The sequence below is a fragment of the Chlamydotis macqueenii genome, chromosome 6, assembly GCF_036417535.1.
Source record: "Chlamydotis macqueenii isolate bChlMac1 chromosome 6, bChlMac1.mat, whole genome shotgun sequence".
Lineage (NCBI taxonomy): Eukaryota > Metazoa > Chordata > Aves > Otidiformes > Otididae > Chlamydotis > Chlamydotis macqueenii.
The window spans coordinates 28,371,165-28,392,543 of NC_141561.1; the positions used below are offsets into that span (position 1 = coordinate 28,371,165).

Genomic DNA, 21,379 nt, shown 5'->3' on the forward strand with positions numbered 1-21,379 from the left:
CCAGTAGTGAGCCCAAATAAAATGACCACACGATCTCTCACAATGATCACTCAAGTTGCAGCAGGGAGGTTTAGCTTGGATATTAGGAAACACTTCTTTACTGAAAGAGTGAGCAGGCACTGGAACAGGCTGCCCAAGGAAGTGGTGTTCAAAGAACGTGTAGACGTGGCACTTTAGGCCATGGTTTAGTAGGCATGGTGGTGTTAGGCTGACGGTTGGAACTGATGATCTTGGAGGTCTCTTCCAACCTTGAAGATTCTATGATTCTATGACTCTATGATTTTCTATTTCTTGATTCAAGAGAGGAATCAAATTTCTTCCAGTGAAGGAAATTCTCATGCATACTTTATTATATGCTCAAAAGTATGTAAAAGATTTTTTTACAACATACCTTATACTAATTTGGAATGTTTGGCAAGTTCTACCTTCTTAAGAAAAATAAAAGAAAATGAGCTTTTAAGTTCGTAAACTTGCTAAATGTCAAGCAAGATCTCATAGAAAGACTGGGGTTAAAACTCCTGATCATCTCAAAACACAAATAATTACCGTTTTGGCTTTGTACTTACCATTTTTTTGGCATGTTCTTCGCACAAAGGTGTCTGATGTGTAATGTCAAAAACTGGCACAGAGCACTGTTGACCATCTGCAAACTTGGCTGTGCAACTTGAGAAGAGCTGCTGAGAACGGTTCAATAAGATATCTGTGCATTTCTGCATCAGGAATAACACATGAAGCAATGATGGAGGAACGCCCTTTGATTTATCAATCTGATGAAGATCAGAGCCTTCAACTCTATCTGTCCATAGATGCTATTTTTTAATGAGTACCTTAACTTTGTTATTCAGGTTCAAAGCTAGGTAGGCTTAAACCCAACTTTTAAAGTGAAAAACTGCATTCATGCAGAACCTCTAATGATTTTATTATATATTGAGATAGTTTTATGGAAGCAGCCATTTCACTAATGAGTTCTTCGCAAAAAGAAGCCTTTTCCTGGAGTCTTAATCAATAGATCAATAGTAGCAGTTGGAACAGTGTAGTCAACAGGACTATTTCCTTACACACTAATGACAATCCATACTGAAACATTAAAGAAAGAGTATTTCTTAATTCAATCTTTTAAGGTACAGTCTTGGCATTTATCTTTAGAGCACAGATAAAGAAGTTTCAAGATCCTTCCTGCTCCTCTGAAAAAAAGATGTGCAATCAGACAGAAAGGTCAAGTAAATCCAAACGTAAGCTTGCTGAGATTTCCTTCAGAAAAATCCCCTGCAGGAGTGAAAATGTTTCCAGACTTAGAGCAAATCAAACAGATATTTCATTATGGTTTTTTCAAACAACATTAGAAGCAGTCCTTCCATCTTCAACAGCTCTCAGACCTCAACATCACTATGTATATTCAGAAAATGTTAAAACACAAAAGGAAGGAAATGGAAAATCTGCAGAACAGTTCAGATGGCAGACTTTGACAGATGGGTCAGAACCAAGAGCCTGCTCATTTTAGGGGAGATCGCTTCCACTGACAAGAAAGTGCAGAGGGGGAAAAAATATGCAAAAATGCAAAATCACTAATCTTGACTTCTCTGCTCTACGCACTAACCAAAAAAACAAAACATCAGAATCATGAGGCAAATCCCCAACACAGCTGCATACCATAGAGAGGTTCTGAACTGCTCTGCAGATTACTAAAGGGCCTCCAAAAATCAACCAAGAAAAGCAAAGCATTCACAAACCACAAAGACTGAAAAGGTGCTGCAGTCTGATAGCAATTGGAACAAACAAGCACTAGCCACTCAAAATACTGAAATCAAAAGTTCCAACAAAAGGAGTCACTCCAACAAAAGTGCCAACAATACTTCAGCTAAAAACAAGAGAAAGTCTGCAGAATTCTTAAATATCCCAGGTCAGAAATCTGCTTGTTTATAGTCTTCAGAATCAAACCTCACATCTAATGTGATCCCTCCTTTCTGTGACCCTCATGCATTGACTCTTAACATCCTTTTCAGACTTTGCGTGAAATCCCCAGCACAGGGAATTCTTCCTCATCTAAAATTTGGATTCTGCTACTCCTTCTATTCCGCTGCTTTACACAATGGAGAATCAGATTTCCATCTTTCTAGTCAGTATAAGCTATCTTTTCACACTATGTGTAAAAACTGGTTCCCACAAACCCTTCCTAGGTAGTCAGTATATCGGAACCTACCAAGAACTGTATGAAAGCCATGAGGCTGAAAGTCACGTGGTTTGTATTAAGTCATCCATGAAAGATGATCATTTTTCTAAAGGCTTCTTGCACCTGCTAAATACAGCTTACAAAGTAAAACGATGTCGCTATGATAGATACCAGTGGCAAACCACTTGTCTTCACTGTCTACAGACTCAAATCACACAGACAAATTAAAAGCAAAGTAGTTGATGACACACTAACAAATAGGTATTTCTTTGTGAAAACATATTTGTCAATGCAAAAACCTAACAACCAACCAACCCTAAAACAGAAAAGCTTCCATGCCTGAATGAAACTCCCCAACTGAGTTAAGAGGATACGCTGAAAACAATGCCTGGTGAATGGAAGGGCCTTGTTAGTGCACTGTTCTCCCTTCGAAGTCCCACTACAAGTTGTTGGTTCTGCATCTCTCTGCCTCGCTTGGCTTGCACTGAAAAAAAAGCATAAGAGTTTAGAGAGAAAAAAAAAAAAGTCTCAGGTGGTTACTTAGCACAACTCTTGCACTGAATGTGGCGCAGTAGGATGAAAAATTACAACACACGTGTATGTGTCATGATCCAGATGGGTGCACACCACTACCACACTCTACACAGGAATACAGAATAGATGTAAATGACAGGTGAAGGTGTGACTGCAGGAACAGGATTACTGTTTACTTCACAGGGCCTTAATTGTAATAAGAGGTGCTGTGTGCTACTACCCTGTAGATATTACAACACCTTGCAACAGAGCCAAGGACAGCAGTAGGTGAGTGTCAACACAGGTGACCCTCAAAATGAGGTCAATCTTTAGAATACAATGTATTGGGTATGCCTACATGGGCAGTCAAGTGCACTTCCAAGCCTGTTCATAAATAAAAACATGCCGAGCATCCCCAGAGCTTACATGCAAGCATGTGCTCAAACTTAGACTGAGCTCTGGAGTGGCAGAGCCTAAGCGTGCTCAACATGGGTAAAAGCTCTCTTTCATCAATGTGCTACAGCCCAATCCACCAGCAGGTGCCCAGAGCTGAGCACTTCCTCAGCACAGCCTCAATGCTTTGAGCCTGAGCTGCAAGCAGGCGACCAGACAGCAGTGTGGATGAGTACTGCAAGCATTACACAGCTCGCTTGGAGTTAGCCTGCTCTCGAGGCATTTGTCACCTTCATGTAGATAAAGCTGGCAATTCCAGGGCTGAATTTCACCTCTGTACACGTTGTTTTCTAGGTTGACAAAAAGCTGCCTGTAGCCTGACTGTTTTCCTTCAGCCATTTCTGTCATCGACTGCACTTTGACTGAGCAAAGTTTTGGTTAGCAATATTACTCCTGTGAAAAATTTCGTAACTGAAAAGACTCTGTGGTTACTTAAATTAAGTAACATTGGTGCCAGGCATACCTGGCTTTGCCAGTCTACCCAAAACAAGTTAATCTTTTTTTGCGTAATAAAAGGTAAAAATAATGGAAAAAGAACGGCAAGAGCTTGCCAGTTCTGACAACATTTCACTGTAATTTAAGTTTGGAGACATTCACACATCTTTGTAAACTAGTAAGGTAACCTCTACATTTCACTTCTGAGCAGCTCTTTAGCATCACTCCACCTCCCCAACAATAAACCCTCCAACTGTCATGAACCATAGTCCAGGAACAAAAGCATCCCATAACCAGAATATACTCTCAGCACCCTGCTCCTGCCTGCTCCTCATGCAAGCCCCCTCTGCCCTCCTCAGTTATACATTTGGTAAAGCAGAACCACAACAGCAAAAGGATGCTGCTGATACCCCAGACATAACAGCAGGGTTCAGACTTACTCTGCCTCTGTGCAAATATGAATCAACCAACTCTCAGTATGCTGAGAGCTGGAGGGATGTTGACATTATCTAGAAAGAATTCCCGGAGAAGGTAACCTTCAGAGTTGTTAGAAGATATTTATTTTGTTGCCAAGTTTAATTTAATGTTAGATTGAGTTAAATCTAACAAAAAAACATGAGCTTAAGTTTGCTTTGCTAGAAGATAATTAAGAGGAGGCACAGACTCTTCAAAAAAAGCTGTCTGAAAAACAAAATCTGAATTGAAACAGTGAACTGCAGACCAGACTGCACACCTTCTAAAGAACTGGGCTTAGTAAAATACCAGACATTTGAAGGCAGCCAAAATAAATAGATTAATTAATAAGAATAAATTTTAGCAGGCCACTGACTTCTTTTGTGACATTTAAGAAATGGGGCCCAGATATTGCTCAACAAACAATCCACATAAAATACAAAGCTGGAGAATGCCTGTCTTCATGGAAAACACTGTATGCCATGTTTATTTTACTCCACTGATAGGCATTTATGTGTCATGTTTTTTCCTCCAGCTGCACGCCTACCAGTTTCACAGTTTAGATACTCTGCCCATCTCCACCCTGTCCAGACCCTGGATTACTGCAGTCACAGGGAAGGTCTAACCTGGTACGAGCACACGCAGCTCTTCGGAGTTCTTGTATCAGTTGTCCAGCACGCTCCGGCTCTCTGCTGGCCGCCTGCAGCAAGGCTTTCCGAAGCGTATGCCGGCATTTCTTCTGACGAGATTCTACCCGCTCCAGGCGGCAGAGGTGCTTGTATTTCTGCTGAAAGTAAGTGCAAAGTCTAGTCACCCTGGAACTCCTGTCATCTGCATTGTCATCATCGGACCTGAAGGAGGGAAAATAAAAACAAATGGGCTTTAAGTACATTTTTTCAAGGAAGCTAATTTGTCATTTTAATAGAATTATTAAGCTGGTTGTGGTTTAACCCCAGCCAGCAACTAAGTACCACGCAGCTGCTCACTCATCCTCCCCACTTGTAGGTGGGATGGGGGAGAGAAATGGAAAGAAAGGAAAACTCATGGGTTGAGATAAAGACAGTTTACTAGGACAGCAAAGGAAAATACGATAATAGTAATATATATTATTAAAATAATAATAATAATAATTTTAAAATATAATTATAATAGAATATACAAAATGAATGATGCACAACCGATACAGCCCATCTCGAGCTGTGATCATGGAATGGAACCAAGAGTGATCTCAAAACAATCTTGAGAGAGTTGCCCACCAGACAACTTCCACTTATATACTGAGCATGACATCTATGGTATGGAGTACTTCCCTTGTCCAGTTTGCTTTAACAGCACTGGCTATACCCCTCCCAGCTTCTTGCACCTGCACATTAACAAAACCTAGGAAGCTGGAAAAAGTCCTTGATCTCTTAGCAACAGCTAACAACATCAGTGTATTATCAACATTCTTCACACACCAAATCCCATATTAAATCCAAAACACAGCAGCTACTGGGAAGAAAATTAACTCCATCCCAGCCACAACCAGGACAGTCTCCTAGCCTCACAAACATCCAAAGACTGAAATCAGGCAAAGATGCTTCAGAAATGGTAAGAGCAGGATCCCTTTTGAATTCTAAAGGTACTTACACTTCTTAGTATGTCATTATTAGAGAATACATCAATTTATCATCAAGTCTGACACATTTAAATGTCTGGAGCCTGCTGTTCAAAAAAAAAATCTATACTGTTAACCTTTATTTACTGTAAATGTCTCAGCAAATGAGACAAACTCTTAAATCAAAGTGCAATTAATGGAGAGGACAAGGGTGGGGAACTATGCAGTGGAAATTTATTGAAGAAAGGTCATGCTGGAGAAGATGGTCAAATTCTAACAAGTACCAAAACTGCTGACCTTTTCCAGTTCCTCTTACTCTGCCAGGTGTTTTCCTTCATAAACCAAAATATACACTCACATAGCTAGCAGTTGACACTGCTTTCCCCTTGCTGCAAAGTTAAAGTTGAGTTACAGTACAGCCACAGGGAAGAAATTCACATTCAACTCCAAAGGTACTGATGGAAAAATCAGCCCAGAGCTAAGCAATGACCAGATGAAGGACTGATCCAATTATTTGTTTGCTTAAGAAAGTCTTTTCCCATTTATCTTGGCTTTCTGAATGTCCAGGTACGTATCAGCAAGACCATCAAAGTATGTCAACACATTCAGTTAAATGAAGTAAAAAATCATGCAACATAATAAAATCATCACTAAGACTTGTTAAAACAACAAGTTTGTTCAGGCTACCCAGAAGTCTTCCACAACAAGCACTAGTTTGCAGAATTATTTCTTTTTTTGTTCATGGAGCGACAAAGAGCGTGCACTGAATCTAAGCAAAGCAGAGTTGGTTCAGTTTTTCCTTTAAGTTTTGCCTTATAAAACAGAGAAATTTTTTGATAAAACTTTCCTATTTGTAAAACAAAGGAAGGGCAGGGGGAAGAAAACAAGTCCAAATAAATGAAGCAAATCAAAAGATCCCAAGGTTCAGACTGCTGAGCTTGGCAAGCAAGACTGAATGAGCGGACATCCAAACTTGCACACAGCAAGATGATAGAAGAGACGCAAAATATCGCCTGTGATATTACTAAATAAAGAAAGAACCAGAAATGCAGGCAGAATAGGTGTCCCTGAAAGGCAATATGACTAAGACCTACTTTCCTTTCTGGAAAATCTTATTCTATTCACATGCAGGCTAAATTTAAGAGACTGCATCCATCTCCACTAAGGCTGCCCACAAAAACTCAGCAGGAACAAACACTGCCTTGACACAAATGCGCATTTTAATAAAGTTTTATGTAAAGTCAACCACACTATGTATTTTGTTTGTTAAAACAGATTACAGATTATTTTCTAGAAGCACAAATTACAAGTAATTAACCTCTGCAATTAAATACTTAGCAGCAAACACAACCACTTAAAAATATTTAACATATGTAATGTTTAAAATATTTCTTTTCATCTTCAATGTGAAAAATACACTTTTAAGGTCTGTTAGGAAAGAATGCCTACTGGGAAAACAACTCGTTTAGGAAATTTTAATTGTATACTATTTAGATTTTCCTTTTTCCAATGTGTGAACAGAAAACAGGAATAGATGGATGGGATCACTTAAATACAGTTAGGTTTAAGGTTTCAGATATTTCATTACTGCTCTGGGACAAGATTTTTAATCAAAGTTGCAGATATACTGATTTAATTTTAAATATGGTTACAAATTAACTTGAAGAAAAGACAGGAATATTCCTTAGTGGGGAGAAGTGTTTCTTTTGGGAGGAAAGAGTGGTTTTTAATTCAAATATCTCTATATTTAAGACTTTTTACTTCTCCCACCATTGAAATAGACAGAAAAAAAGTCATTGTATGTTAAAATATTTTCAACTGCAGTTTGTGAGATAATTTTTTAAAAGTATATGAAGACATATATACAAGATGTAGAACGAAATTGTAACTGCAGTGGACAAGGGCTTATTTTGAGGCAAATAGTTTCCAAAAGCTTATTTAGACTTTTGTTTCCAGGCCAGTAAGATTAACCAAAGCATATTTATATGTTCAAAGAAACCTAAAAATATCACAATAACATCTCCTTTTCTTTTTCACTGAGCAAGTACTGAAACCGAAAGGTACTTTTATTCTTGTCCTTTCATAAGCAAGTCTATCAACTTCTATATTGTTTATTCTCTTAAGTTGCGTAGATAACTTCTGAAGCCTAACTTAATGTGTGGCATTTCATTTTTTAAAAGATTTCTGAAAGTGCACGCAAACCATTTGATAATCCAAAATGCTTCTTCCCAACCCTTCCCTTTAACGTTGTCATGTGTAAACATCAGGGAATTATTGCTGAGTGTTCACGAAGAAAACAAAAGCAGCACGAAGCAGCAGAAAGAAAGAGCAAAAGGGTAGCGTGAGCAGTCAGGCACCATCAGGGAACTAGGAGAACATGCTCTCTACTCTGAGACACACCAGCAACTGTACTTCAAAACTCTCTGTAAAGAGGGATTTTAGGTCTTCTAATTATTGGGAGTTATTAAACCCAACTTTGACAATAGTGTTGATATTTGCTCCTTTGAGTGAGCTGGTATGAGGAGGGACTCCAATCCTCACATTCCCTTTACAAACTTGCTACTTGAAACGCTCACTTTATATGTCAGCATAGGAAGTGAAATACTACTTTGTTTTAAAGTAATTTGTTTTTCTGTACTTTCTAAGCTACAAGACCCAGTAATAGAATCATCTGGGGGGAAGTTTCACTAATCCATGGCAGGGAACAGCCGCTGCTTTCCCTCCAAACTGCTGCTCCGCAAGGAATTCCTCCCACCCCAGCAGCCTTCCCCTCCAGCCTCCCTGCCTGCACTGCGCCTGGTGCCAACTTCTGCACTACTATTTGAACTCAAACATTTGTGCCTGCCTTTGAGTGCTGCATCCTGGAATCCTGTGACCATAGGAATCTGATTTTTCAAACACAAAGGACAGAATAATAAAAGCAAACATTTTGCTTGTGTTTCCACGGATGACTGCAACAATATGAATTTTACAGATTAAAAGGCCAGGAGGCAAGTGAACTCAAAAACATATTACTGTTAAGAAATTAATTTTAAGCCAATCTGGTTTTTTTTGAGAGTTTAAGAGCACCTACAGTATCACACAAGAAGTTAATAGGAAGTTAGAGGATTCCCCCAGCAATTACAGAATCAGAAATGCTGATAACAAGTTTTCCAGTAATGCAAAAATTAGCTGTTTCTTTTCTTTTACTAATCTGTTATGACACATCCCTCCTGCTCTCTTCCACAGAGTCAAATGGAAAACGACAGAATATCGATTGCTAGTGGAGAGTTCTCTCTTTCACACAGGGATCACAAGCTCAGACACAAATGAACAAAAAAAAAAAAAAAAAAAAAAGCTTTAATTTTACTACAAAAACCAGTAAATTCCCATAGGTTTAGGTATGTGATTTCAGAATTTAGAGAATTTGGAAAACAACTACCATTGCTTTTCTGGTAAAATTAGCCTCCAAAATTCAGAGTCATAACAAGGCTGACAAAGTTAGGAGCCACCAGTCCGCATCACCACTTTAGCAAGAGAAAGTCATTTTATAGAATCATAGAATCATAGAATGGTTAGGGTTGGAAGGGACCTTCAAAGGTCATCTAGTCCAACCCCCCTGCAAGGAGCAGGGACATCCCAACATCCCTGACTAGATCAGATTGATTTTGACAAATCAAATCACTCCAGAAAAAGTCTTGAACTAATTCATTTTCAGCAGCAGACAGATCATATCGCAGAAGAGTTAAAATGAAACATTTCAGGTCATAAAAACCTCTACAGAAACTTGCAGAATAGGAATTAAAGTTTTAGAAGTGAATGTATCATCTGAAACAGGCTGAGAGAGTTGGGGCTGTTCAGTCTGGAGAAGAGAAGGCTCTGGGGAGATCTTATAGCGGCCTTCCAGTACCTACAGGGGACTGATAGGAAAGACGAGGAGAAACTCTTTAGCAGGGCCTGTTGTGACAGGACAAGGGGTAATGGTTTTAAAATAGAAAGAGGTAGATTCAGACTGGACATAAGGAAAATATTTTTCACTACGAGGGTGGTGGAACACCGACACAGGTTGCCCAGAGAGGTGGTTGGTGCCCCATCCCTGGAAACATTCAAAGCCAGGTTGGACGGGGCTCTGAGCAACCTGATGTGGTTGGAGATGTCTCTGCTCCTTGCAGGGGGGTTGGACGAGATGGCCTTTAAAGGTCCCTTCCACCTCAAACCATTCTATGATTATGTGATTCTATAAACAAAACCAGGAAAGCTGTTGAAGAGCTAACACTGGGCAGGCTGATGGAAGTACAAAAGCAGTCAGTACCATACAAAAATTTATCAATGGTGATTTAGTTAAGATAGTGTTTAATTGACATACATAAAATGCTAGAATGGAAGAGAGAATGTCAAGACAAAGCATTATTTCCTCTCAGTATGTGGTAAGAGTAGGAAGAATTCAAAAGAAGTTAAGACAAATAGAAGATAAAACACACAGAGATGACCTTTATAAGTTGACAACAAAACAGGGATTTGTAGAAGAACCAGATCAAATGTCAGAGAGAAGAGTGTAAGGGAAGTTATTTAATAGATATATCTGCTTTGAAAATTATGTATAACTTAAAAGTCTGAAAGTGTGCTCATGTTTTCCCAAGACAGTTTGTTTAAAAGTTGCCTTTTAAGTTAAAACCAATGTTGTGAAAGCTCACTCTCTCTCTGACTGCTGACGTCCTAAAAAACAGTGGTCATTCTTAACAGGAAAAAAAAAAAAATCTCTTTCTTTTAAAAAAAAAGAAAGTCTACACACTGCTATTAAGCTTTGATTCAGTGTAGGCTCTCAGTATTTAGTATCCTGGTGTCTGTTCTGATGACAGAGACACAGCTTTGTTGTTCACCTTGTGGACAATCTTTAGAGATAGTAATAAGTTCTGGTTAAGTTTCAGAATTTCCATGTAACAATAAAATAACATTTCATTAACATATTTACTCTAACTATGATATTTAAAAATGAAACAAATGGGAGTTGTAGTATCAAAAAGTCCAGTTGCATACTGAAAGAGAATCACATTACAGAAACAACAATCAAACTTTGAGACCCTAATTTCCTTTTGTTATCAACATAGAATCACAGAATGGTTAGGGTTGGAAGGGACCTTCAAAGGTCATCTAGTCCAACCCCCCTGCAAGGAGCAGTGACATCCCCAACTAGATCAGGTTGCTCAGAACCTCATCCAATCGAGCCTTGAACACTTCAGATGCTTTGTTTTAACTTTGCACCTTAAAATTTACATTAATAGACACATATTATCATATCCTGCTGTAAGTTCATATACATAACTTAGCAGTACATGGAGAACACCGTAAGCCTTTCCGCACCAGCGGCTAACACCTGCTCTGCTTATCCCTTCAATCACATCACTTCCTTTCAATGCTCCCAAGTATTTGACAGAGGTTTAGTCAACACTTAATTATGAAAAAGAAAGCCATATCCTTTAAAAAAAAAAACAACCCACATTAAAACAACACGCTGCACAATTACCATATGGATTAATGAGTAAAATGTAGCAAGTTTATTTACAAAGTTATTCACAAACCGTAGGAAAGACAAGAAACCAATAGTGACTCCCTTCATTTGGTTCTAATGCAGGAAATACCCCTACTCAGCAAAGCACACAAGTTCATGAATAAATCCCACTAAACTCAATTAAATTCAGGCAAATAAGCTTAAATTATTTCCTGATGCATGCTTCTGATAGCAGATTGCACAAGGATCTCTAAGTTAGGTGGAAACGGGGACAGAAGGCAACAAGCTGTTTCATAGCTCTTAAATGAGTTGACAATCCTCTATTTCAGCAAAGCACTTGAACAAGTACTTAGGTTCCACTGACTCCACTTGACCTGAAGCTCACATTTGCATGAGTTATTCCATCAAGGCCAGTATCAATACTAAAGAATCATACTCACTCATGTCTCTCATAGCCAAGGGTTTCTCGAATAGACCACGCAACTTGGTAAGGGGACGTTTGCTCCGAATCCTCCAACTCTTCTCCACTGTCTTCAGACCAATCCAGTCCTAAGGGAATTGAAAACATGAAAGCTGGATGAAAAGTGTGTCCACCTCATGTAAGTCTCCAAGCAACCTATGGCATGAAAAATGAATGTGCAGCATAATCTCAGGCATAATTATGTTTTATTAAATCATATAATATTCTTAATTACACAGGAAAAGTTACAGTAACAGCTCCATTACAGTGTGCAAATAGCATGCACTTATTTTTGTCAAATTTGAGTTTTCCCTTTAAACTTCTTATTGGCTTCTTTATCCATAAGCAGCAGAAGAAATATCACCAGCTTTCTTACCCATAGAAAAATATCACAAGCTTTCATACCAAGCACATAGAATCTTTAGAGACAAGGTAAGAGAGAAGTCCCTGCCACAAGGAACTGACTGCTTGGCAATTTTTAATACTATATGATCTAAATGGGCCACTTTCATTTCTGTTTATACTCTTACCCCTGCTCTATGCCAAAACACAGGGATAATAGGAAAACTGTAAGATAGAGCAGCATGGACAGAGATAGACACACAGCTACACAGGATGTTCCTCTACTTAACCTCTGTAATTGTCTGCCAAAATGCATACATTAGCATGAAAAGAGAGCTAGAGAGATGCAAATACTCCCGCACTTTCACTAAGCAGCACGCTTTCACTTAATTATGATACAGTAGGACCAACTTATTGTATGCACCAGCAGTCTCAGTTAGTCAAGCCAAACACAATCATTGAACAGGACAGCCAGAAACAAAGTCCAGTAAGTTCTGAGATGGAACATTTTATATGGAGCTTCATCTTTTGCAGTTTTTCCTACTCTCTCCCATAACCACTGGAATTCTTGCCAATTCCTTGCAGCAGGTAGAATAAAATCCCGTAGCTGCATTTGCAAGCCAGTATTATTACTTTTTCACTTTCTTGTGTACTCCTTGAAAATGCAGCAGCAGTTGGGATAGAGTTAGGGAGCACTTTATTTTTGCTTATAATAAACTAAACTACTGTATCTGAGATGATTCTGAAGTCATATGCTTTGAATTAGGGAAATGCATCAGTACTTGGTCACCTACTTTCAAAGTCAGAGACACATACACGCGCTGGGAATACAATCATCAGGAGTGCCTTCACCATTTAGAACAATGCTTCAACATATACCAGAAATATCAGAAAGCCTATTTTTCAGGAACTTCAACATGCTGAGAATTCTATTCTTCGTTCCTGTTTCTAAGATATGCATTTGAACTAAATTAAATCTTAAGACATTTGATAAAATGCAAGAATTATTCTTTCAACTTAAATGGTTTTTTAGAATCATAGAATGGTTAGGGTTGGAAGGGACCTTCAAAGGTCGTCTAGTCCAACCCCCCTGCAAGGAGCAGGGACATTCCTGACTAGATCAGGTTGCTCAGAGCCTCATCCAGCCTGGCCTTGAACGTTTCCACGAATGGGGCCTCCACCACCTTTCTGGGCAACCTGTTCCAGTGTTCTATAACTCGCATCGTAAAAAATTTTTTCCTAATTTCTAATCTAAATCTACCCCCCTCTATTTTAAAACCATTACCTCTCGTCCTACCGCAACAGGCCCTACTAAACAGCCTTTCCCCATCTTTCTTGTAGGCCCCCTTGAGGTACTGGAAGACCGCTCTCAGGTCTCCCCGGAGCCTCCTCTTCTCCAGGCTGAACAGCCCAAACTCTCTCAGCCTGTCCTCATAAGAGAGGTGCTCCAGCCCTTTGATCATCTTCGTGGCCCTCCTCTGGACCTTCTCCAACTGGTCCATGTCCTTCTTGTGCTGGGGGCTCCAGAACTGGACACAGTACTCCAGGTGGGGTCTCACCAGGGCAGAGTAGAGGGGGAGAATCACCTCCCTCGACCTGCTGGCCACGCTTCTCTTGATGCAGCCCAGGATGCGGTTGGCCCTCTGGGCCGCAAGGGCGCATTGCCTGCTCATGTTAAGCTTCTCATCCACCAGCACTCCCAAGTCCTTCTCCTCAGGGCTGCTCTCAATCCATTCCCCGCCCAGCCTGTATTTGTGCCTGGGATTGCCATGACCCAGGTGCAGGACCTTGCACTTGTCCTGGCTGAACTTCATGAGGTTGGCACGGGCCCACCTCTCCAGCCTGTCAAGGTCCCTCTGGATGGCATCCCTCCCTTCCAGCGTGTCGACGGCACCACACAACTTGGTGTCGTCGGCGAACTTGCTGAGGGTGCGCTCTATCCCACTGTCCATGTCGCCGACAAAGATGTTGAACAGGGCCGGGCCCAGCACGGACCCCTGAGGGATGCCACTCGTGACCGGTCTCCACATGGACATTGAGCCGTTGACCACCACTCTCTGAGTGTGGCCATCCAGCCAACTCCTTATCCACCGAGTGGTCCGTCTATGTCTCTCTAGTTTAGAGAGAAGGATGTCATGCGGGACAGCGTCAAAAGCTTTGCACAAGTCCAGGCAGATGATGTCAGTTGCTCGTCCCTTGTCCACCGATGCCGTCACCCTGTCATAGAAGGCCGTCAAATTGGTCAGGCACAATCTGCCCTTGGTGAAGCCATGTTGGCTGTCACCAACCACCTCCTTGCTCTCCATGTGCCTTAGCATGGTTTCCAGGAGAATCTGCTCCATGACCTTGCCAGGCACAGAGGTGAGGCAGACCGGCCTGTAGTTACCTGGGTCTTCCTTATTCCCCTTTTTAAAAACTGGGGTTATGTTCCCTCTCTTCCAGTCATCGGGGACCTCACCAGACCGCCACGACTTCTCAAATACGATAGCCAGTGGCTTGGCAACTTCATCTGCCAGTTCCCTCAGGACCACGGATGGATCTCATCAGGTCCCATGGACTTGTGCACCTTCAGGTTCCTCAGATGATCCCGAACCTGCTCTTCGAGTACAATGGGCGGTTCTTCATTCTCACGGTCCCTGCTTGCACCTTCTACAGCTTGGGCGGTGGGACAGGAACTCTTGTCGGTGAAGACTGAGGCAAAAAAGCAATTGAGAACCTCAGCCTTCTCCATGTCCTGGGTAACCAGGACACCAGTTCCCTTCCGGAGGGGGCCTACATTTTCCCTGGACTTTCTTTTGTCCCCTACGTACCTATAAAAGCTCTTCCTGTTACATTTTATATCCCTGGCCAGATTCAGTTCTGCCAGGGCTTTGGCCTTCCTTACCTTACCCCTGGCCACTCGCGCAGCCTCTTTGTAGTCCTCCCAGGCTACCTGTCCCCACTTCCACCCTCTATAGGCTTCCTTTTTCACTTTCAGTTGGTCCAGGAGCTCCTTGCTCATCCACGCCGGCCTCCTGGCCTTTTTGCCCGACTTGTTTTTCATCGGGATGCACCTCTGCTGAGCTTGGAGGAGGTGCTCCTTGAATATGGACCAACTTTCCTGGGCCCCTCTTCCCTCCAGGGCCGCCTCCCATGGCACTTGGCCCATCAGGTCCCTGAAGAGGCCGAAGTCCGCCTTCCTGAAGTCTAGGGCAGAGAGCTTGCCATGTAGATTCCTTGCTGCCCCGTGGATCTTGAACTCCACCATGTCATGGTCGCTGCAGCCAAGGCTGTCCTTTAGTTTCACATCCCCCACCAGCCCCTCCCTGTTGGTGAACACAAGGTCGAGCATGGCACCCCTCCTTGTCAGCTCCTCTATCGCCTGCAGGAGGAAGTTATCGTCCACACATTCCAGGAACCTCCTGGACTGCCTGTGCCCTGCCGTGTTGTCTCTCCAACAGATGTCAGGATGGTTGAAGTCCCCCATGAGGACCAGGGCCTGTGACCGTGAGGCTGCTCCTATCTGCCTATAGAGCACTTCATCTGCTCTGTCCTCCTGGCCAGGCGGCCTGTAACAGACCCCCACCGTAACGTCCCCTGTCCGTCCCCATCCTCTAAACTTGACCCATAAGCTCTCTGTCAGCTCCTCGTCCATCCCCAGGCGGAGCTCCACACACTCCAGCCGGTTGCTGACATAGAGAGCGACACCCCCTCCTCATCTCCTCTTCCTGTCTTTTCTAAAAAGCCTATACCCCTCCATGTTGACGCTCCAGTCGTATGTGTCATCCCACCACGTCTCCGTGATGCCAATGAGGTCGTAGCCCTGCTCGTGTGCAAGCATCTCCAGCTCTTCCTGTTTATTCCCCATGCTGCGTGCATTGGTATAGAGACACTTCAGCTGGGCCCCCAACAAAGCCGACTTGCTGGCTGGAGCAACAGGGGTGCTATTGGACCGCGGTTTAGGTTTATTTGCACTTATCTGCGATCCTTCCTCAGCTTCTGGACCCTCGGTGCTGGCACTGGCGCCATGCTGACAGCAGTGGGCTGAACTGTGCTCCCCCTCCCCCAGCAACACTAGTTTAAAGCCCTCCGGACAAGTCTGGCAAGTCTTTGTCCAAGCACACTCTTCCCCCTCTTGGTTAGGTGCACGCCATCCGCCCCTAGAAGCCCGGGCTTCTCAAAGCATGCCCCGTGATCTAGATACCCAAAGCCCTGGCTGTAGCACCACTCCCTGAGCCACGAGTTAACCTGCCAGATACATCTGACCCTTTCAGGTCCCTGCCCTTCGACCGGGAGGATTGATGAGAATACCACCTGCGCCCCAGAGCCTTTGACTGTTGAACCCAGAGCCCTGAAATCCCTTTTGATGTTTTTTAGACTGCTGCTGGCTGTGTCGCTGGCCCCCACATGAAACACCAGCAGTGGATAATAGTCTGTGGGCCGTATGAGGCTAGGTAGTTACCTTCTGTAACAGTGCTGCCCTCCTGCAGCAGTCTTTTGCTTTTGTTCATCCACATTCTGTATGAGCCCAGAAAAGTCCCAGTCAAGATAAATTCTCTTATGTTCCAATCCTCCCAGTCACATCAACTGGAAATTTGGATCTGCAAAGAACGACAGGCCAAATCTCCGAACTTCTACTTACACTTGTTCTGTAATGTACACTTGTCACGTGTTCAGGTTCAATCTAACCTAATCTACACTCACGTAGGTAACAGCTGGTGCCACCTTTACTACTCAACTTGCAAACCTTCTGTACAATGTCTGTATCATCCAAGCAATGCTTTCTACACCTCAGTTTGATTTCTCAAATAGTTACCAGGACATTAAGAAGAATAAACAACCAAGATGCCATAAACCATATGCAATAGATAGAAGCATTCCCTTCACAGAGAACAGGGCTAAAGAAAACACCAAAAGATTACCTAATTCAGGGTTATTTTGTAAGGACCACACAGGACTCCAGGACAGAGCTAGGAAGAAGTTCTTCTTTTGGTTTTAGGTTAAAAAAAATAAGCAGGCGGTGCATCTATTATCTACTCACCTAAATGCGGAAACAGATCAGTGTCCAGCTGCTGTTTTCGAGTGCACAGTTTCACCAGTCTCTGTAGCCGGCTCATGCAGGACGAGTGCGGAGAGAAGGCTGTGGCTTTCATGAGGACCCGATCAGTTCTTGGATGGTCCACGACAGGAGCCCTAGCAGGTGGCAGGAGAGGCAGAGGTCTCTTGTTAGAGAACTGCCGGGCTTGTGCTATAGTGTGTGTGGTGGGTGCCACTCCCTGCATTGGTAGGCTGGTGTTCGGAGGTTGAGGTGACTTGCAGACTACGCCCTGCGGTAGCCCTGTCGGCTTTAACGAAGCTGATGAAGGTGGCAAATGGGAGTGCTGCTGCTGCAGAGGCTGCTGCTGCAAAGGTGCAGGAAGGGGGCTAAAGTGCTCTTGGCGAACTTTTAAAATCTCTGTCTCTCTCTGGCGCTGCCGGTTTTGAGCCAACTTGCTCTGCAACTTTTTCCTCACTGTTGCCCCTTTCTTTAAGTCCTCATCCTCCTCGTTGAAAGCAAAGGGGTCTTCTAATTCTGCCTCCAGGTAGTGGAGAGGAAGCCTAGCCCCTGGAGGGGAGAGAGACATCCCATCCAGTCCATTGGGCATCTTCAAGGCCAGGGTGGGCACCGTCAGACTGAAGGCCATAGCATCCATCTGATGCCTGACCTTTACCTCCTCTATGGGATCATTCTTTTTCTTCCTCTCCTTTTTCGGTATAAAGCCAAGTACCTGCAGGTGGCTGTTGCAGTACCTTTGAAAAGTAAAAGCAGATAGTTAATTCAACTCTTGTAAGTAAAATCTGAAGAAAACAGACATCACTAAAGGGAAATCCACACACACCCATCTAATGCGAATTTAGATTGAAATAGAGGAGGTTTTGTAAGAAGTGTACACAACTGCTTCTAATACAACAGATAACTGTTGTTCCCAACCTGTAACAGAAAACAAAAACTTACACAAGTGACAATTTGTAATCTTAAAAGTCTTCATTCATCATCCATAGGAGATTCACATACAACCACTCAAAATATTTACTCTCTAGTAGGGTAAATACTCACAAAACAAAGCAAACAAAACATGTGGACTGTGTGACACAAACCAGTAAGAACTCAAGTCATTAACTCTGGTCATTTCAAAAGTTCCAAAGAAAAAGTACATTGAAGACTACTTTCTTTCATTTGGCTGTTCTTCCCCTGGAAGTAATTAACATTTTCATTGACGCACACATTACTATTATGAATTCCACTGTAATAGGGAGCAGTTTCTTATATAGACAATCTCACTAGAGATACCTGCTGAGAAGGGTCACTATTTGCACTTAATGAACAAGTAGTATAAATATTTAAGCTCTGTTTTAGTAGTTTAAGGTAATTAATTATGTAGCTAGGGGATTAGCTGCATGTTCTTAAAACAAAAATCTAGTTTAAAAAATTCTCTGCTGCTAGAAAATGTTTACACAGTGCCAGGAATATGTATACATCCAATCCACAAACATGGATTTTAAGCTCTTCTAATATAAAAAAAAGCTTTTAAAGTCATGTTATTAAAAAAATAGGAAAAGAATCTTCAAAAGTTTGTAATGAAAATTAAAACAAGAAGAGTTACAATTCATGGCCACAGATAACATACTAAGAAGTAAACAATTAATTTTTGTCTGATTAAAACAAACAGGTGATAGAAATGTAGGACCATGATCTGATCCTTTTCCTGTTTCACCCAGATAGGCCCTCCTGCCTCTGTAGAATGCCACCAGTAATCAGACTTCTGCCCTTGCAAGATCCCATCAGCTTAGAGATGAAAAAAAAGATATAAGGAAAAAGTTATATCTACATCAAGGTATTAATGAACAAGCTAAGGACATACCCATGAAAGTATTAATGGATATGAATAAGGACAAGATAAGGAAATATACCATGAAGGTATAAAATCTGATCAGCATGAATCTGAAAAAAGGAAGTTTTGTTAAAAATTACATTAAAATGAAATTATTCCTGGCCTTTATGGAGATAAAGTAACAGAAAAGGCCAAACCAACCCTCCAAAGAGGTTAAACGCTTCAGTTTAGTGACTTTCAACTTGCTGTTCCACCACTAAAGCAGCAACGTGTGAACTGCTTCTAAAGGGTTCATAAAAAGTAAAAAAGAAAAAGCAAATCCATATATGCTCCATAACGATCTCCATACACGCAATTTGTCAAGGGATCCACACTCATAAGGATTCACAAATCAGAAAAGGTTGAAAGGTACTGCTGCTTATTATTGTCTAAATAATTTCTTTATTATATTAAGTTGCAAGTAATAAATAAATCTAAAGGAGGCAAGCTAAAAGCCAGCAACGTGTGGAGTCCTTATTGGAATACTGTAAATTCATACTGAGAAATGCACTTCTAAAACTAAAATTATATAATGAGGGCTCAATAAAGCTTCCCTTACAGTCAACAGCACTATTCCCGTAACTAAAATTAAGCATTTTTAAAATACTTTGTTTGAACAAGACTGATGAGATCAGTTACAACAGCACTTTTAATATGACAGAAGAAAAAATAAGAAACAGACAAGATAAGTGACGGAATTTTTCCCCTTATTCCAGTAAAGAGAGTTTTTCTCAATGTGAACACCTCACGCGTCCTTTATATTGTTCAGAACTGAAATATTGCCACCTTATGCTTGTGCAGGAGCAAGGAGGTAAAACTGGCTAGTCTGTTTTCATTGTGAAAACCAAAGACAAAGCAAAAAAATAGAAAATGTAAATAAACCTATGAAAAGGTAATTAGATTGCTAAAATTCCTTGAGTTTTAGGCTATTAAGGCTTTTGCTTGTTCATTTAACTCTAACAGTATCATTTTTATATAGCAGAGAACAAAGCTTTGGCTCTTACAACTGACCATACTGCATCACTGAAAGCCAACAATATCTTACAAAGGCATCACCTCTAGACACAAACTATAGATGCCAGGCTACAACATAATGAAAACGTAGATCACGTGCACTTGCAGACTCCAGTATACACTGACTTCACTCTGTGCTTTAGGCTCTGTCTATCAACTTCTTGTCTTTCAGCATAACTGAGGCTGATACACCTTGCCCACAGGACTAAAGGAGCGAGAAGAAGATTGGAAGAGCACTTAAGTCTTCTCTGGGTACAGGAGACTACATACAGGCAGTTTTGGCTAGGCATAATTTATTAGCACCAACTCAACCTTGGCCTTGTCACTCTCTAGCTGGTCCCATGCGGAGCCAGGCAGGCACAAACACCCACTTCCCTGTCCTTGAAGTTTCAGGATGGCTTTTTAATTGGCCCTGGCCCAAACTGGCTCTGAGTTTACGTGGTGCTGCAGAGCCTGGTGCAAACATTAACTGACTCCACCAGAACCAGTTTATAACCAGCAGAGTTGAGCCAATAAACTCTTTGGATCCCTGGTAATACCAGGGAAGATGTTAGTAGCTCAGGCTCCATAGAAGACAGATTACGGGGAAGACTGGAATAGCACCTGCGAGTAACACAGTCCCTTTCACATGGTTCTGAGCATGAAACTCATTATGGCCAAGCTAGCCCTACAAGGGCCACTTCTGATGTGCCTGTCTTAGTGGCACAATTTCTCCTTTCTATAACCTGCCTGTGAGTTATTCTCAGCTGATAGTATCATGCCAATCATCTAACACAGTTTTTCCCCCTTCCTTACTCGGTGCCAAAGGTACTTATTCTGGTGTAGATGAGGTCAAATGCAGGCAGCACACACAGTAAAAGCACTGGGTTGATATCCATTAAAACTGTCGTAACATGAAGCACACAAAATGTGACGGGCTCTGAAGGCTTCAACTGGACAATTTCCCACATCACTGGGAGGGCAAGAATCCAGACAATGAGGTCTTCCACCTACAACTACATTCTGCGTCCCAGTACATCCCAGACTGGTATCAATTTCTGTCACTTATTTAAAGGAAGATCCAACTAAACTGGAGAGTATCTTGCATACTAATAAAATATTTACAGATAATTCTGAAAGACCAGAATCAGAGATAAAATGGTGTTTAACCCAGCTAAACTGTAATAACCCTAAACTTAAAAAGCAAGTTGAACTTCATTATCTATGTGTGTATTTGGACAATAAATAATTAGGAGGAATGTATTCAGAGAAAATACAGATACAGAACCCATGTATGTATCATCCCATCCCATATATACTCTTTGAAAAACAAGATAGTGAATAGAGACATTAAGACTTCAGATAAGGCAAGGAAGTAATGCACTATTAATAGATTTAATTTTTAGAATGTTAATGGTTAATAAGAACTTTAATAATATGCCAGTATATTAAACATGTCTGTGGCTCCTAGCATCTCATTTGTCTGGGGTCAAGCGATAATTTTTTTTAATTATCTGTGGACAGACTATGAAGCCTTTGGCAGAAAATGCATGCATCCTGTTAAGATATTTTATTTTTTACAATC

General features: G+C 41.6%; 1 protein-coding gene across 5 annotated transcripts in view; it reads right to left on the reverse strand.

Moving 5' to 3' along the window:
* Positions 1-21,379, reverse strand: part of INO80D (INO80 complex subunit D) — a 58,028-nt gene that overhangs the window by 24,935 nt on the left and 11,714 nt on the right. For all 5 annotated transcript variants that reach the window (XM_086750633.1, XM_086750632.1, XM_086750631.1 and 2 more), the window contains exons 5-9: positions 16,932-17,680; positions 11,550-11,658; positions 4,651-4,875; positions 2,545-2,654; positions 567-700 (exon numbers count right to left, since the gene is read on the reverse strand). In XM_086750633.1, coding sequence (XP_086606759.1) covers positions 567-700; positions 2,545-2,654; positions 4,651-4,875; positions 11,550-11,658; positions 16,932-17,680 — 1,327 coding nt within the window. The remainder of the gene's footprint in view (positions 1-566; positions 701-2,544; positions 2,655-4,650; positions 4,876-11,549; positions 11,659-16,931; positions 17,681-21,379) is intronic.